Here is a 19,070-nt window from a genome sequence, read left to right on the forward strand (position 1 = left end):
AACTGTGAGACATTACATTTCTGTTGTCTAAGCCACCCAGATTTTGGTACTTTGTTACAGCAGCCCTAGCAAACTAATGCACTGGCTTATAAGAGCATGATGGTAAGAGGGTGTTTTTGGATGAGACTTACACTTAACTTGGTGGACATTGGACAAAACAGATTGCCCTCCATAACGTGGGTGGGCCTCATCCAATCAACCGAATGCCTGAATAGAACAAAAATGCAGGCTTGACCAAACAAGAGAGAATTCTCCAGGAGATTGCCTTCAGAATAAAACTGGAACATCAGCTCTCCTGGGTCTCCAGCCTACCAGCCTATGCTGCAGATTTTGGACTTGCCAGCCTTCATAATCATGTGAGCCAATTCCTTGTAATAAATCATTTTATATACATATATATATATATCCTATTTGTTTCATTTCTCTGGAGAATGCTGACTAATACACATATTAAACACTCAATGAATATTAGATCTCATAATAATGCTGAGCTGTGTTAAGAGGAGGAGAACTCATTGTACTGATGAGCATAACATCATCATCAAAGTTAAGTAAATTACCCAAGATCATATTGCTGTTAAGTCACAGAGCAAGGATTCAAGCCAGGTCTGTCTGATTCCAAAATACATGTTTCTTCCCCTATATATTGCTACTTAAGAGTTGACAGTAAGGATAGAGACAAAGTCAAATGTGAGACCATTTTCTAAGAGTATAGGATGGGTGAAATGAGGACTCAAGGGAAGGTCGAGACCAACCAATATGGGGGAAAAACTAGTTCAGTGGTTTTCAAACTATGGACCCCAACACCTAGTGTTCCCCTGAGATACTTCCTGGAGTTCACCAACTTTTGATTTGAAATGTCAATATTTTAAAGTATGTTTTACTATTCTAAAAATAAGAATAAAATCATCACACATTCCCAAAACTGTTATATGAAAATTTTAACACACTGGGTCCATCCAAACATTATCCTGGACTTCAAGGCTAACTCATTTAGTGTCCACTGTGCAGGAAAGCTTCCCCGACATCTCTTTGAACCTATTTAAACATATTGCAATCTGTCATTGGTTATACCCACACTGCATAAGTGAGCATGTTCACTACAAACCAAGTGAACATGGTCTATAGGGAACATGCACCAAGACATGCATATATAGACTTGCACCAGGCTCAATTAACAGCCCATCATATCTCTGGCATACCTGCTTATACAAGGTTTCATTCCAGCATAACAGAGAGTTGTGCAATTTCCAGGGAATGATAACAAGAAGCATATGATATTATCTTGGTTTTACAATACTTTACCATGCTTACTCAACAATAAGGTGACATTGATTACAAGACTCATCATCAGTGTAATAATGGCCTTTCCAAAAAAGCCCCTCTAAATTAAATATACACAGTTAAAAATTTTTTTTTTCAGTATTATATACTTATTCACACAATTACACACCACTTCCTTCTTCAGTGTCATAATTAAAGTTTTCTTCTAAGCCTTCACATTCAGGTCAAAAATATACTTTTGAATTATTCTTGGTATTCACAGTTATGAATAGGGTTACAAGTGGCAAGTTGCATTCACACCACCTTCACCTGTAGGACAGGCAGTATAATTTCAAAGTAAAGCACAGTGCTGAGCTTGGGCAACTTCTACCTTAATTACAGTGCTTGGTATGCCAGACAAACTTCAGACTAAATAATTACTGTTCTTTCAAAACTAGATCACAGAATAATCTTTCTCAAGAAATTTCAAGCAAGAAACTAAATTTAAGTTAAAAGTCAACCTTGTGGGGTACAACCAATGCAAATAATTCAACTGAAGTTACAGGAAGATATACCTTCTATGAACTGCTAAGTTCCCATATTTCAAGTTATTCCTGGGCCTGATGGCTAACAGGTTTCTTTTGACATCAATTATAAGAGTCATCTTAATTTCAGAAGCATAATGTGAAAAACGTAAGCATGTAGGACCAAGGAAAGAGCACGTAAATGTTATATAGTCATTTCAGCCCTTATCTTGGAGCAGGAGGTTACCTATATCTTTGTATTTATGGAGGACTTACTGTCTTTTATTTTCACTTTTATTTGCATATATTGCATTTCCATGGAAGATTTCCTTTGGATTCTGGATTCACTGATAAAAATATTGTTTTTAAAAAATTGTAAAAACCACTGCACTAGGAAAATCCAAGATTTATACATACAAAGAGTCAAACATCAAGTTGAAGAACCATCTGCGAGGTGACTCTGCCTCTTCCTTCAGTCCCAAGAAATACAGTAAGAGTAAACATAAAGAAACAAATGACATGAGTGATGAACAACCAGGGACTGGTGATCAGAACAGGACACCAAAGAGGGTGGGTGGTGGTGAGAGGAACACTAAAGTGACTGAACCTGGAACTCAGCGGAGGGGATTAAGTTGGTAAGGAAGGAAGAATGGCTACAAAAACGCAACAGAAAGCCTAGCTGAGTAGGTTCGACAAAGTGGAAGAAGGCAGGAAGCTAGATTTAGAAAATGAAAAAGATGAAGGGAGTTGATTAGTACCTGGATGGAAAAAATAAGGGTAAGAAGTGCAGTCTGGGTCAAGTTTTGTGAAACTGAGCTGTGTTCATGTAACAATGGTTGGCTAACGGCATGCCTTTGGCTGATCACATCTCTCACTCTTCAACTGGACATTTAGAATTTTAAAGACCTCATTAATCTAAGACAAGACCCTTCCCTTCCCCTCCCCATCCTTCCCTCTTCACCTCTCTCCGCCTCAAGTAGTTTGTCTTATAGATCCATGCAAAACACTGTCAGAGGGCATGCTCCTGGCACTTCCAAGAAGAACAGAGTCTAATGCCTTATTTAAATAATATTATTTATAATACATGTATCAAAAATAAATTTCAGAGACAAGAAATTAAGAAAACCTATATACGAAATTAAGTGAAATTATATAATTTACCAATTCCATTCTAGATTGTTGGATAGTGTGATACACTGGTTAAAAGTTCTAGAGATCAATGTAAGTTCATGTCTTGACTTCACAGTAATTAGCTGGGTGGCCTTGTATAAGCTCTTTAATCTTTCTAAACTACATATTTCTTACATGTAGACTCTATCTAAAATTATTTGAAGAATTCACTGAGATAATACGTATAATCCCTGGTACATAGAAAGTGCTTAGTAGATGTTAGGAGATACCGGAGGCAAAACTGCAGATTTCAAGAACTATTTAAGAGGAAATTTTGAATTCTGTGGCAAGTTGAACGATATCTATATTTCTATTGTTAATTTGCTAAAAAAAAAATGTGAACTTTCAAAATTCTCTTCCTTGGATCCTAAGATTAAAAAAGAAGAATGTTAGGATGCAACTAGAGATTATCATACTGAGTGAAGTAAGTCAGAAAGAGGACAAATACCATATGATATCACTTATACGTGGAATCTGAAATATGGCACAAATGAACCTATCTACAAAACAGAAACAGACTCAGAGACATAGAGAACAGACTTGTGGTTGCCAAGGGAGAGGGATGCACTGAGAGTTTGGGGTTAGTAGATGCAAACTATTACGTTTAGAATGGATAAACAACAAGGTCCTAATGTATAGCACAGGGAACTGTATTCAATATCCTGTGATAAGCCACGATGGAAAAGAATATAAAAAAAAGAATGTCTGTATGTGTATAACTGAGTCTCTTTGCTGTACAGCAGACACTCGCACAGCATTGTAAATCAACTATACTGCAATAAAAAAAATTTTTTTAAAAAAAGAAGAATTTTAGGAAAGAGAAGTTTAGTGGAGCTGGGAGAAGATGGAATCACCTCCATATCCCACGTTTTATGATTATGTGGTAGAATCCTGGTTTTTGTCCTCAAATCTGCAGTTTTCCAATCTTTCATTAAGGTTGAAAACCACTAGTTGGGCCATTTAAACCCAGTTTCTTAAGATTAACTTAATGGCTTTTAGACTTTAGTATGCAAAAAGAATCACCTGAAATGTAACAAACAAACAAACAAACAGGAAACAAAAAACCGAGATTATAGTTGCCCTCTCCCAGAGATTCTGGATTTAGTTGGTATGGAGTGGGACCTAGGAATCTGCATATTTAATGTAAGATATATTATAGATACACAGATCTAAATATATTTTTTGAGCAGGTGACTGGCAATTTGAGAAGCACTTATCTAAAGCTATAGAAAATACTGATATTTATGAAGGGCTTCTAATTTTAAGAGCATAAGTTTTTACCTAAAGAATTTCTTGGGACTTCCCTGGTGGCAGAGTGGTTAAGAATCCACCTCCCAGTGCAGGGGACACGGGTTCGAGCCCAGGTCTGGGAAGATCCCACATGCCGCAGAGCAACTAAGCCGGTGCGCCACAACTACGGAGCCTGCACTCTAGAGCCCGCGATCCACAACTACTGAGCCTGTATGCCACAACTACTGAAGTCCACACACCTGTGCTCCGCAACAAGAGAAGCCACCGCAGTGAGAAGCCTGCACACCGCAACGAAGAGTAGCCACTGCTCGCCGCAACTAGAGAAAGCCCACACTCAGCAACAAAGACCCAATGCAGCCAAAAGAAAAAAAAAGAATTTCTTAATCCTGTTTCTAGCTAGATTTCTTTTCCAACAGAATAACTAAACTTTGATCAAATTTTCATTGATAGGAGATTTGGCAACTCATTGTTTTTTAATAATAACATACGTGTCTACTAACCCCAGAATCTAACTCTACTTTGCAGTAATAGTGGCTGGAGTGACAGACCGTGACTCAAGAAAGACAAGAGTTGTGTTGCTACCCTTGGCAGAAACAGAAACAATTGCATCAGCAAAACCTTGTATGAGAGTTCAAAAAGGCTGCCAAGTTACAAGTTAACACCTCGGTGGATCCAAAGACTGTGTTCAAGGACTAAATCCAATATACATTTCTAAATGTAATGATCTTATCTTTACATTTCATAGGAAGTATTTAAAAATTTTTTAAATACTTGCTGTCAAGGAATTATACTGCTGACTTTAGAAAAGTTTATGTGAGATGACCTTTATTCAGTCATTTGGTAAATCAATAAAAAATTTAGGCCCCCTTCATTAAATGGAGTAAGGGAAAATCTATAGATATATATGATGGCCTTTGCTCCAAAGAGAAATAAAATTGTCTCATTAAAAATATCAATGTGAAAATTGTAGTAAAAGAATAATTAGAATGTATAATAGGTTTTGATATGTGGCCTAAGCTTTCAAACTGCTATATCCTGGAATATATCAGAGATTCAACATTTATACTGAATAAAGACATGCATGCATGAATAAATGAATGAATAAAAATCACATTAGTATTTCAAAAATTACTTTTACATTAATGAGTTCATTTTACAGTGGTTGTCTTTCTCGCTAATAAAATTGCATAAAACCTTAGCTCTGATGTTATTGGGATGGCTGAATTGGAGCTTTAATTTCATCAGTCTTATAAACTCTTAATACAGTAAATAAAATTTTGGATCTCAGCGTCATTATATATTTTATGCTCTTATTTATGAAACTGATTTATGAAAATGCCTATTGTTTAACTTCATGAATGATGTTGAGCCAAGTTTGCTCCATAATCAAATTAATCCATAGGGGATTTATTTGTGCACTTTTGTTCACAGTCCATATATACAAGATATACATTCACTTTTATGGATAGGAGAGATTAACTCTAATAGATCTCAGATGAAAAGCGACGGAAAAGAGGCTAATGTGTTTCAGAAGCCAACCCTATCTTTGATTGAAAGGGAGAAGTTCTTTTGGTAATAAATATTTCATCAGCTTATTTATTATTTTGAAAAATGTATTCAGAGGTCCAAGACTAAATTGAGTTTAAGGTCTTTTTTTTTTAAGACTAGATTGTGGTATATACATTTAGGAAGAAATTCTGGATATAATCATTGAAATAATCTGTTTTAAAATTAAACTGTCAGGTACCCAGAATACTCACATGATATTTGAAGAGAAAAAATATTTCAGGTGGAAAACTCATCTTTAACAAAGCATTGATCTTCTGAAGAAAAATAATAGTGTACTAACTTAACCTAGAATTTTCCTAGAAAGTCCTGTAACCCACACAAGAAAGCAAACAAAAAAACCAAATTTTCCTATTTTGTTATACTTTAGAATTCATGGATTTGGTAAAGCAACTAAAATTTTTATTCAAAATTGATATTTTATCTTCAGAAAAGTCAAATGGAAAGTTTTTAAAATTTCATATTTATAAGTAAATTTTTACATTTCCATCAAAAATTAAATTTTAGAAGTATAAACATAAACTGAATTAGTCAAGTTTTATTCATTCAACAAGTATATATATATATATATATATTTTTTTTTTTTTTTCTTCTTGCGGTACATGGGCCTCTCACTGTTGTGGCCTCTCCCGTTGTGGAGCACAGGCTCCGGACGCGCAGGCTCAGCGGCCATGGCTCACAGGCCCAGCCGCTCTGCGGCATGTGGGATCTTCCCGGACCAGGGCACGAACCTGTGTCCCCTGCATCGGCAGGCGGACTCTCAACCACTGCGCCACCAGGGAAGCCCCAACAAGTATATTTTAAAGGCCTACTATTCACCAGGGAGTCAGACAGGTGCTGGAACCAAAAGATGGATAAGATAGAGCCTACACCTTAAAGGACGCATAAAAAAAATGTACACGCAAAAAAGAAGTAAAGAAGAGATGGTCAGTAGGTTCCTATAAGACAAAACTATTCTGAGAAGTTAATATCTAATCTAATGTTAAACTACTGTTCCCTCTTCTGAAAAGTCCACTTTGCATGTCTAAGTGTTTCACTTACTTTTAAAATTACTCAATTATTGAATACACTAATGTTAATTACAAATGAGCCCTGAAATTTTTTCTAGATCTTTATTTAAAACTAAGTAATTTTAAAGCTGCAAATTCTGAAGCTTATTGCAATAGAATTTTTTAAAAAAATATTATATGAAATTCAATTTTCAGTGCCCATAAAGTTTTATTGGAATGCAGCCATGCCCATTTGTTTGCATCCTGTCTATGGCTGCTTCCCTACAATGGCAGAGACTATGTGGCCCACAACATTGAAAATATTTACTACCTGGCCTTTTACAGAAAAAGTTTGCCGACCCCTCATGTAAAGGATAGCAATGGATTTGGGCTCAAAAAGTACAGCTTTGTTGTTGTTGTTCTATTTTCCAGAGTTCGTAGAGATATTTAAAATAAATAAAATGTGCAAAGAGAGCTTCCTATAAAGTTTCTCCAGTATGCTGCCTCTATGAGGATTGCTAATCCTGGCCAGCAGTGGCTTCATTTTCTTGTTGCTCCCATAGTCAATACTGGGCTCCAAGGTCTGGCCTAGAATCTCCTCGAAACACAGCTGTCAGCACCTCTAGGATTCTGCCTATTAAGCTTAATTTTCACGTAATGGTCTGACTGGTAACAGATGAAGCTCCTGTGTCCCTTTTTGAAGTTAAGAACTTCAGTTAAGAATGTCACTAGGTGTTGGGGTTGGGTGTGAAGTTGGGCAGAAGGTAGCTGCACCTATGTAGGCAATGCTAAGAAATTTCTGTGTGCTTTAACAGGTTCAAAGTTTTAACATAAAACAATGATATGTAATCTTTTCAAGAGTATGAGAATCTTCTTCTTTCAGATTAACAAAACTTAATAGTGGTATTAGGTATTAAATTAGGGTTTTAAATATATATTGAAACCACAGTGTTACCCATGGGCTTACACATTCTACATTATATATTTCTGTAACTTTGAAATACCTTTTTGCTAATGATCATGCATTACCTTTTTCAGTTATATTTTTTTCAGATTGTATTCCAGACAATCTTTTTTTCAATCACCACAGACAATACTTAAAGCCCCAGTGAATTTTCATACGTCCTTCTTAAACGTCTATGATCGTAATAATCAGCTGTGTAAAAACTGCTGTTTAAATGTGTGAAGTTATGGTGGGGTGGGGACCCTTCATATATCAGTTGGTGGGTTTGCAGCGGAGGGTGCTAAGTAGAATTTCTAGGTAGACTTTAACTAGTGCTGTCCCTAGTATACCGCTGCTTTTTTTCTGACACACTCTCAGGTGACTCCATATCACAAAAAAGTTCAAAAAGTCAGCACTTTAAATTATTACCTAGATACCACCCTGGACTTCACTGAACAGTGTGAGGGATGTATTTATGATTCTGACTGTCACCTCTGACATCTAAATATCTCTCACCTAAAGCTCTAAATCACTTCAATGTGTTTTCAAATAATCATATTACCTGGCCTTGAGCCGTATGCATCATTTCCTTTTTCATCTCAAAAAGAAGTTGAGAGTCTTCATAAGTCTCCACCTCCCCCCGCAAGATGCCTCCTCCAACCGAAACCTCTGCCCTCAGCAAGCGTCAACACCACCCACTGCTACCCATGTCAGCAAATCTAGACAGCATCCTTGATTCTTCTCTCTTCTTCATTTTCCACCTCTAATCAATTACCAACCCTGTTGATTTTACCTCCTAATGTCTTTCAAATCCATCTTTCTCTCTATCCCAACTGCTACTCTTTCATTTCATCAGTTTTTTGCAAAACTGCAACAGCTTTGAACTGGACACATTGCTCCCCTGCTACAAAGCCACGGCTTTTGACTTTCAGTATGATAAAGCCCAGACAAAGTTCACCAAGCCCCTTACGATCTGGTCCTCGCTAGAGTTCCAGACCCAGCTCCCACAAATCTTTTGTCACACATCTTATGCTCCAGTTACCGGGAACTTCTTTGACTCTTTTGAAGGTGCCATGCTCGCTTTTGCTGCCAGTGCTACACACAGTCTGCCACTTCTGTATTTAAATTTTTCCTAACCCAGCCCTACCCTTTTTGTCTGGATAGGTGCCAACTCAAGAGTCACTCCTGCAGCAAGCCTTCCTTAACCGGTCTAAGACTGGATTAGATGCCCAGGGAGAGTTACTATAAGCCCTTGAAAATCTGGGTTTCAGAGAACTCATTCCATGAAGGCAGCACCAATTTCTTCCTTGTCCACGTCAACCTTCAAAATGCCTCTCATAGAATACAGAAGGTGGTGAATTAATGAATTAAGGTATCCTCCAAGCTGTGCTGAATCATAACCTACAGAGCCAGCATTGCTCTGACTCAGTTCTCTGAAGCAACCTATGGGAGAATTCTCTGATTATATCAGAGTAAAGCCCAGTTGTCCAGTTTCAGAGCTAAGAATCTTAACCAAAAGGACTGAGCAGAAATCTTCAAATCACTTCTTGACCCCATAAGCAAGGAATTAGCAAGCAGGCCTTCCCGCAAGGCAAAGGCCTGGCTATAAAGGAAGATAAGAAATATTTCATGGAATAATTACTCTAAGTATTAGAAAATCTGTCCAGGGTCCTGCTCACTTTGACCTCTCTTTATCAGAATAGTGTTGTATTACAGGACTGTTGAATGTCAGCAAACTACAATATCCATAAATCTCTATGGATCACCATGGAATTACCATCATCACAAAGAAATATTTAGTAAACTGTTGCATGCAGGAGTCTTGAAATGGTCTGAATACTAAACAAGTCATAGAAGGCCCTGACATCCAGGGCTTTACAATTTGAAAGAGTCATTGATGTCAAAAGATAGTAATAAGCTAACAGAGCTGCACAAAGAATAGCAAACTTGACAAGTCTTGTGACTTGGATACAGCTGTGAAAACAGATCATTCAGAGCTCTGTAAGAATATATTCGTTCTCTACATCAAGCAATCTAAGTGAATTTTTACAGCTTTCTTGCAAAAAGAAGCCTAAACTCTTAGGTTCAATAGCAAAGCCACTTTGTAATGCTAATTTTACTTTCAAACAACCACAAGGTAAAATCTTAGGAGCTGAAGAGAAGCACCTGAAATAGTAATGTTAACATATTTATAAAGTAAGCCTTCAGTCAGGGTTCCCAAACAACCAGACCTCTATCATAATCTGTTTTCTCCTCTTGACATCATTGCATCACAGAGATTTTGCTCCAGGGAAGAGCCCTACACAGATGCGTCAGGAATCACTGGAATCAAAATTGCCAAAATTGCTGCTGAGTCAGAGGTGGTTTTAAAGTTTTGATAAACAACATATAGCTGCACGCTAAACGGTTAACACCCTTCCCTGATGGTTTTGCAATCCTATACTTATATTGTAGCTCTATCACTGAAATTATAGGTTCCTGTGAAGCGACACTGATAATAATAATACATTTTATACTGGGGATCATTTAAGGGCCTTTTAAACAACTTTTAACATTTATGCACTGAATATTATCACACTAACTCCTACTTCTTCCCATGAAACATTAATGGAAAACTGAAAAACCATGATTTCCCTAGTGTATCAGTTGGCTCTAGAGGATATTTTGACAGTCACATCAAACATAAAATATTAATGAACTAGTTAAGACAGCTGATTCCACTTCTCTCTTTAGCAAGGGATGGAATCTTACAGTTACACTGTATGGTATGTGTTATAAGTATATAAGAATCTTCCCAGAGAGTTGAGTAATAATTTGAACCAACATATAAAAACTATTGGAATATACTTCATAACCAAGGAGGAATTTTTTAAACTTGCAAAATGAACTAGAAGAAACTTAATATATACACATATATTTTATATAATAAAATATAATTACAATTTTAGTAATATCATGCAGAGGAGGTACTTTTAGAACTGAGAGTTAAATCAGTCAAACTTGACACATATCCCAAGTTGCAAATCTGAACTGTATCATAAAAATCATGATTAGCAAAAGACAGATGGGTAGAAAGGAATTTTAGGGGACTGGTGTAGGGAGTCAACATTTGTCAGTGTTCAGGCAACACTGTTCCAGAGGGGCCCCTGTCCCAAAAGTGGCCTCCTCCAATTCCTATAAGAGACAAAGCCAAGAGAATGTATGGGAACCCTGGGTTGTCCTCACTGGATGGCATTTGCCCACTGACTGACTAAATGAACTCATGCTATCGAGGGACCCTTGGCAGCTGTACGTATCAATACGAATTGTGCAACTCATACTGGCATTTTGTTTTATGCATCTATTTCTTTTGATTTGGATAGTCTAAGCCTTGTCTGAGAGACGAACCTGAGATACAATATGTGTATTGATCAGGATAGGAACAGGCCCTTGTTTGAGTGGCCATCTGGTCTCCCTTGGCAACATTTCTATAAATACCCCCAACAAACTGCAAAAATACTTATGGCTCTGCCATAATTTTAGATTCCCTCACACCTTGCAAAAAGTAAATAAAATGTAAATATAAAGTCATTGTGATGGGTTTTTTTTTTTTACATATACTGTAATTTATATAACCAAATTAGTGTGGTCCTCTTCAAAATTGTCATCTTTATGGGTCTTTCATTACATACTTGCTGTAATCATCTTCTGTTGCTCAAAGCACTTTCGTTTCTCTTCATTAAGAAATGTCTTTAAAGTTTGCAATACACTTTTGGAATGATAATACCTAAGCTTAAGTAGCACTTGGCTGTTAACAAAGCAAATTATGATGAAAAATCTTTATACTTTTTTGAGCTACAATCAAAAGTCATTTAGAAGCAAGTCCAAGTGATTGGTCTGGGTAATATAACTTTTAATCCAAAGCAAGCTATGACTATAAAATAATGGCTAAAAAAGGTAATGAAGCTGCTTATGAGAATAAATTTATATACTGTTTTAAAGTTAATTGCATTAAAAGAATCCAAAAATATTCTGATCAAAGGCAGAATTTCACTGGTAGCTACTTTGATCCACCACGTCCATCCTGATGTAGAAATTCTAGTGTATTTATTTAAAAATCTCTCATTACTTCATATTTAATGATTACAAAAGTAACTTAAATTATCTTATTATTAACCTGAGACTTACAATATTCGACTCTTTGCTGAATTTCCACTTTAGAGCCTAACCTTGTTTACTTTTTGGTCTTACTTGAGACTTACCTGTGGAATTTATTGGGGGCCCCTATATCCAGTCTTAGTAAGAAAACTGTGGCATTGTACACATGGATTCTGTGGGGCTCTGACAATTCCTCAAGTATAGATCTAGACTTCTGGTATGAAAACCATGACCAAAATTCAAGCTGTGTCATCTGACACATGGTTTGGTACACAATCTAACATCTAAAGAGAATATGGGAAATTCAGGACATGAGAGAAGACAGAGAACAAACTGAATAACCACCTTTAAAAGTTAGAAAATGTAAACTTGACAAATTGCTCAAAAATGAAAAACATAATCTCTCTTGGTAAACATTTGTAAATCAATTACACTGGTATATAAATTATAAATTCTATGCAAATATATCACCTCTAGTTTAAAAACATCTTTGTATTTCATAAAAGCTTTAAGTCAATGTAACTTGGTCTCCATGATACACACTATTTGAATTTTTGTGGTGAAATTCTCTTTTAGATTATGTTTATAATATTGACATTATTATTATTTTATGCATTATGACACCTCAGATATCTTTCAAATTTCATACTTGATGTGAAATTCATGCAAAATTAAGAAAGTACTTAGGGTTTCCCTGGTAGCGCAGTGGTTGAGAGTCCGCCTGCCGATGCAGGGGACGTGGGTTCGTGCCCCGGTCCAGGAAGATCCCACATGCCGCGGAGCGGCTGGGCCGGTGAGCCATGGCCACTGAGCCTGCGCGTCCGGAGCCTGTGCTCCGCAACGGGAGAGGCCACAACAGTGAGAGGCCCGCGTATCGTAAAAAAAAAAAAAAAGTACTTAAATTTTTCCTAAACATTATTAGTTTTCCCAGTAACAAAATCTAGACAATAAAAGAGATATTTAATATAATCTATAAACCAGACCAAACAGCTTAATCTTTTATGACTCTGAAACTGAATGGATCATACTCAGAAAGTTAAATTCTGAGGCATTTAACAACATATGACACAAGCATATGACTTTTTTCCTGTATATCTGGTAATGCCATGTTGGACGAGATTTTTCCTAAATTAAATTCTCATCTAGGCCCATTCATTGCACATACAGATGGTCATAAAATTATATTCAACAAAAATGAATTGAATATTTTATATAAACAAGGTATGTGCTATTGTAAAGAATGTAAAAATATGGTAATTAATAATAATAACAGTGGCAGCTAACATTTACTAGGCTAACGACTGTACATGCATTTTCTCAACAGATTAACCCCTAAGACATCGGTCCTACTAGTGTCCAAGTTTTAAAGGTCAAGTCACACAAACAGAGATGTTAAGGGACTTGCCTCAGGTCACAGAGCTACTAAGTAGCAGATCCAGGATTTGAATCAAAGCAATCTGAATCCAAGGCCTAAAACCCTGGACCACTAAGCAGGACTACTGTCTAATCCGAAGACAGAAAATACGTTTCTTACCTTTTCAGAATTACAACCCAGAAGGAAGTTTATAATCACTGGTACTTTAGGTGAATGTCAGTTCCTATAAATAGTAGGAACTTAACTTTTAAAAATATACCTATTCTTAGAGCAACTTATTATAAAGTAGTTTGAAGAGCAGGACTGAGTATGCTCTTCACACATTTAGTAGCCATTATAATATTTATTTTTTAACAAACCCACCTGAGAGAATTTTTAAAACTATACCAAAATGTGTAAGGTGACCTGTTTTAAAAAAAGAAAAAAATACTTTGATAGACCAACAGTGATATAATTTAAATCAACAATGAGCTAATTTAAAGTTCCTTAGTATTATACTTAGACGTAGCCATGGGATATGTATTCTTCTGAAAACTGCATTTTTTTTAAAACTGCATTTTTAGACAGAATGGCATTTAGGTTCCTCCAAGTGCTCTAGTAGAAAGGCTACAATTTATGCCAATTACCATTCTGATATTGTAAATAACAGGAAAACAGATCAACAGACAATTCCATTCATACAGATGCGGTAACAAAAGGTGCTGAAAACACCCACCCAAGAGGCAATTCCAAACAGTAAAGTCCTTCTCTCCCATCCACAGGGAGGAGCTCTCCTTCTACGGCCTATGCCCTCTCCTTAGCACCTGAGTTCCAGGTTTGCTGCACATTCAGAGAATAAAACATTTTAGAAAGATGTGAAAGCCAAGCTCCTTTCTCCCACACACATATGAGCATATTTATAATGTATTTGGCTTTTCTGATACCTAAGTATGCTGATTCATTAGATAATTATGAATTAGTAATATCCCATGAGAGAGCTGAACCTATTCATTCATTCATACAAGTATAACAGAAATAAAGTAGATACAGTATCCAAAGAACACTTCAAATATGAAATGCTACATCTAACTACACTTTGCCTAAGACTCTGAACTTAGACTCAATTTTTTAAAATCTCATTAGATGAAGTTCACAAGCTTTTATGGCTCATCACATGTAAAGTAGGATGAGTACAATTTATTAAATGTCAGTTGGTTTAACTTCAGTACCTATTCCCATGGTTTCACATTTCCATGGTAATTCTGATCCCTCTTTTAAAATGTATAGCTTGTAGAATTGGCTTTTTTAAAAACAGATATTTCGAAGGATTTGCTTTCATTCTTAAAAGAAAGAATAATGGAATTGTGGCAAATACTTGTTAGATATACTCAGTATCATAACAATAAAAACTTTAAGCACATACTACCCACTTTATATTTCTCCCCTATAAACGTTCAAAATTCAGTCAACAAGTGTTTTCTGAGCACCTACTACATGCAGGCATGGCACTTGTACATGAGCCAAGAAGACTTCTAAGTTTCCAAGGCATGAAGGAGGGAAAAATAGAGGCCAAACGTAAGTATTTGTTATTAACAAGTTTATAATTCACAAGTTTCTTAGAAAAATCTAAGGAGACAATTGCACAGTAGCACATTTGGGTCTTGAGAGTGATTTTCAGCTGCAAGTAGTTAAAACTTCAGGGTTAAGCTAAGGCTCTTTATTCACACAATCGGCTTCAGTTTATTCTTTTATCTCTTCCTAATGTTTTCTATCTTATTCCACAAAATCCTCGTTCTCCTCCATAGCAATGAATGACAGCGCATCTTTTTAAAAAACTATGCCACTTTCCCCAAAACCCAGCCCATACACGCGTCCTCCTCTTTCCTGGGCACGTGTGCTTCCAAAGCTCAGCTGGACACCCTCTCACCTGAAAAAAAGTTGGGAGAAGACGCTGGCCTTTTCCAGAGGCGACCTCTGCATGGTCTCTGGGAGCACCGGGGTCCCTGCCGGGGCAGGCCAGGCACGAGCTCCTAATGCCAAACGCCCTACTCTTCTCAGAGACTGCCGCTCGCCCCTTTTTCTCTGACCTGCTGTGATGTCATTTGCTTCCAACTCCCCCCACCCACCCCTACCCCACACACCTCCCCTCTCCTTTCGCTCCTTCCCCCGCCTCCACTGCCCAGGTTAAAAGCTGGACGCTGCCTGGTCCGGCCCCAAATTTGCTCTAGCGGCTTTCTCCACCCCGTCCGCGCCCAGCGTCCGCGCTGCGCCCGCTCCTTCGTTCTCGCCTCCTTCCCTCCCTCGCTGCTCCGCGCCACCCTTTCCCGGTTCTGACTCCCAGCCTTCCCTCCCTCGCGCGCGCTCCTTCCAGGTCCGTGTCCCTACCTACCGTCCGGCCCCAGCCCAGCCCGCAGGCGGGGGACCGTCGCGGCCGCTCTCCAGGTCCAGACAGAAGGAGCCACCAGCGAAAGCAGCGCCAGTCAGTCCGCCGGGAGCCTCCTGGACCCTCCTGCGCCCCAGGCTCCGCGAGAGCCAGGGCACGCCGCGGCCAACTTCCCCGAGCCTTCTTCCTCCTCCCTTTTTCCGAGATCCTAGCCGGGTTCGTGTTACGTTTGCACGGTGCCTTTTGAAAGGGGAACGAAAAGATGTCTCTCCTGTATCAAACTGCAGCCTCGGAGAGCTGCAAAGTTCCACGGCAGCGTCTGATGTGTTCGCCTTAGCGCTTCCCTTGAGTGTCAGAGGGAAAAACCAAGCTTGTTCGTTTTCAGGCTTAGGTGAGCTGCAAGTGTGGCCCCTTAGGAGACGTACTTCAGGTGGAGGGAATCCCTATAAGGACGTAAGAGGAATTGCCGCTTTGTCCATTACCCGCACAGGATTTGTTCATTGTCTGTCCTAAGTTTTTCAGTCCGGCTTGCAGTTTTCAAGAAGGCTTTTGTGTGTGTTAGCGACTACGATGATGACAAGCGGACAGTGTGTAGACTCACCCGCAATCCTATAGTTCCTAGTCTCGTTCAGCAAAATATCTTGACCAATAACACTGAAAGGAATCCAAACAATCTTTGAAGCGAAGGTAGCATGTTAACGCTGACCTGCCTCAGAGAAACGCCATCTTCAACTCTTGAAGGGCATCTAAGCTTTCCCAGGTGTGGGCGCTCTAGCTTCCCCGAGTTTTTGCTGCGTGGATTGTGTGCCTGTTTGATGGTTTTTAAAGAACCAAATCGTTCGTTCCTGAATCCTGTTGTGTAAAAGCAAGGGCACATTGAGTTTAAATTGAAAAATTCAAATGGAAGTAAAAAGTTTGGTCTGATTACGTTAATGCCTCTACACCTAAAGCAAGGGCGTTTACTTATGAATTGCTTGTTGTTCACTTGTGGTCACCCAGATACAGTACAAATGAAACTGCAATTCATAATAATAGAAAGACAGGAACACGTATTTAAATTAATAAATGTGTTCAAATCAGGTCTTTATAGCTCCCCTTTGCATTTCCATGTCACCTTTTTTTTTTAAACCTTAAAGTGGGTTTTATAAACATTTCAGTTTTATTATCCTAAATTTTAACAGTAGGGAAAATAACACTAAAGAGATAGGCAAATTGCATAAAGTTAGATACCAGGAGAAAACTTAATTTCTAACACATGATCTCTTGCTTCAAATCCTGTACCTGTGTTTTCCTCTCTCCCGTGTGGCAGGCAAATCTAGGCTCTGCCTTCATTATTGACTTTTCCCAGGTATGTGATTGAACTCACTTCATCCACTTTCCCACCCTCCACTCTACTGTTTGCTTTATAACTGCTAATGTAACCCATCAAATGTAATACACACATTTTGAAAGGAAGCGGTAATCAGTTCCTCTTTGTTCTCAAAGAGCAGGAGACAATAAAGAGATTAAGAATTGAGTTCCAAAGAAGATCAAAGAAGCTGACCAAGTGATATGCCTCAGAGACCCCAAATATTTGTCAATCTCTTTCCTCTGAAAAGAATAGATAAAATAGTGACTATTTCTTGATTTCTTACTATTTGCCAGGCATCATCTCATGGGAATCTAACAACAACCATGTAAATCGGTGTTATTCTCCCCAGTTTTCAGTAGAGGAAACAGAAAAGAGAAGTAAATGCCTGTAATGATAGAGCTAACATTTAAACTCATGTCTGATTTCAAACCATCATGCCTATCAGTGCATAATATTGCTTCTAATCAAATCATCCCTCATGCATTTATGTACTATCACTTACACTGGTATAACCAGTCTTTCTTCTCATATTAGTTTCATGCAATCGTAACTGCTAGACCTGTTCAAGAATGAGGCAAGAAAGCAGAAATCTGCAAACCAAGTAGCTACTGGAGTTCACACTTTTAAAAGATGACATCTAACTATAATATTCCATTTTAAGTGTGTGTACACACACATATTCCTAGGAAGACCCTAGTTTTTATCATGAAAGTTTACATCCCAAATTTGTTCTTGGCATAAGTAAGACTTCACCATTATTCAGAACATTAACACGGTTAGCTGACATGACCAAATGAACTAATTGAGACGTGATATTCAAGGCTTGCATCTACGCACAAACGTAATGTGGGAATGTAGATTTATGCACTAGGAAAATGTTCAAATATGGCTGAAGGTCATGACTGAAATCCTAAATGTGTCTTTGAGATGTCAGGAATAGGAAAGAGATTAAAGGGCCAGGATGAAAATAAAAGGTGGTAGTAAGAAACAATGAAACTCTTCTCTCCAAGCTGCTCAAATATCAGCTCACAGAATTTTATAATAACAGCTTATATATGTTAAGCACTTACCATGTATGTAAGGTGCCATGCACAGAATGCTTTGCCTTTTTTTAATCCTTATGACACCTTCATGAGATATTACCTTCTTCATTGTCTATATATTATAGGTGAAGAAACTGAGGTATAAAAATTTAGTAATTTTCCCAAGCAAGTTTCACAGTAAAAAGTAACAGAGAAAACTGAGATTTGAACTAAACAGTCTATTGCCTGAGCACAAGCATTTAACCACTACTCATCCTCCCCCCACAGAATTTCCTAACATTTTAAGCAGAACTGACCTTCAATATAGAAGATTAGGTGGCCATTTGTATGGGTTTTTTTAATTGTAGAATACATATAAAATTTGCTAACTTACACCTTTTTTGAGTGTACAGTCCAGTAACACATTCACACTGTTGTGCAATCAGCACAATCACAGTAACCCTTTTATCTTGTAAAGCTGAAACTCTATACACGTTACACAATAACTCCCCATTCTCCCTTCCCCCCAGCCCCTGGCAACCACCATTGTATCAATTCTTTCTTGTTTTTTATGATTTTGACTCTACCTCACATACGGGGAATCACACGGTATTTGTCTTTTTGTGACTGGCTTATTTCACTTAGCATAATGTCCTCAAGGTTTATCCATGTTGTAGCCTAGTGCAGGATTTCTTTCCCTTTTAAGGCTGAATAATTTTGCATTGTACGTATATATCACATTTGGCTTATCCGCTCATTTTTTGGTGGGCACTTGGGTTTCAGCTATTGTGAATAATGCTGCTGTGAACATGGGTGTAATGGTGTGGCATCATTTTAAAGGTATATTAAAAAGAAGCAAGAAGAAGAGAAGAAGGAGAAGGAAAGAAAGTCAGTATTTATTTAGTACCTATTATGTGTTCAGCAATGTGCCATGTGCTTCCTCAAATGATCTCAATATATGAAAGCTTGAGATAACCTTCCTCTCATATATTCCTGTCATACATTACTCACTCCACCATGAGATGATGGCTGAAGTTTCACCATTAGATATCACCAGAGTGCAACTGCCTATACTTATCCATTATGTTCAATTTAATATGACTGTGTTCCTCAGATT

The 19,070-nt window shown here is 37.8% G+C and overlaps 1 protein-coding gene across 1 annotated transcript in view; it reads right to left on the reverse strand.

The window, feature by feature from the left end:
- Positions 1-15,177, reverse strand: part of CFTR (CF transmembrane conductance regulator) — a gene marked incomplete at its 5' end in the record, with an annotated part of 192,659 nt that extends 177,482 nt beyond the window's left edge. The window contains one exon of the mRNA XM_082662061.1: positions 15,125-15,177. Within this exon, the coding sequence (XP_082518187.1) occupies positions 15,125-15,177 (53 nt within the window). The remainder of the gene's footprint in view (positions 1-15,124) is intronic.
- Between the last annotated feature and the right edge of the window lie 3,893 nt (positions 15,178-19,070).

The sequence above is a fragment of the Grampus griseus genome, assembly GCF_964374135.1.
Source record: "Grampus griseus genome assembly, chromosome: 9".
NCBI lineage: Eukaryota > Metazoa > Chordata > Mammalia > Artiodactyla > Delphinidae > Grampus > Grampus griseus.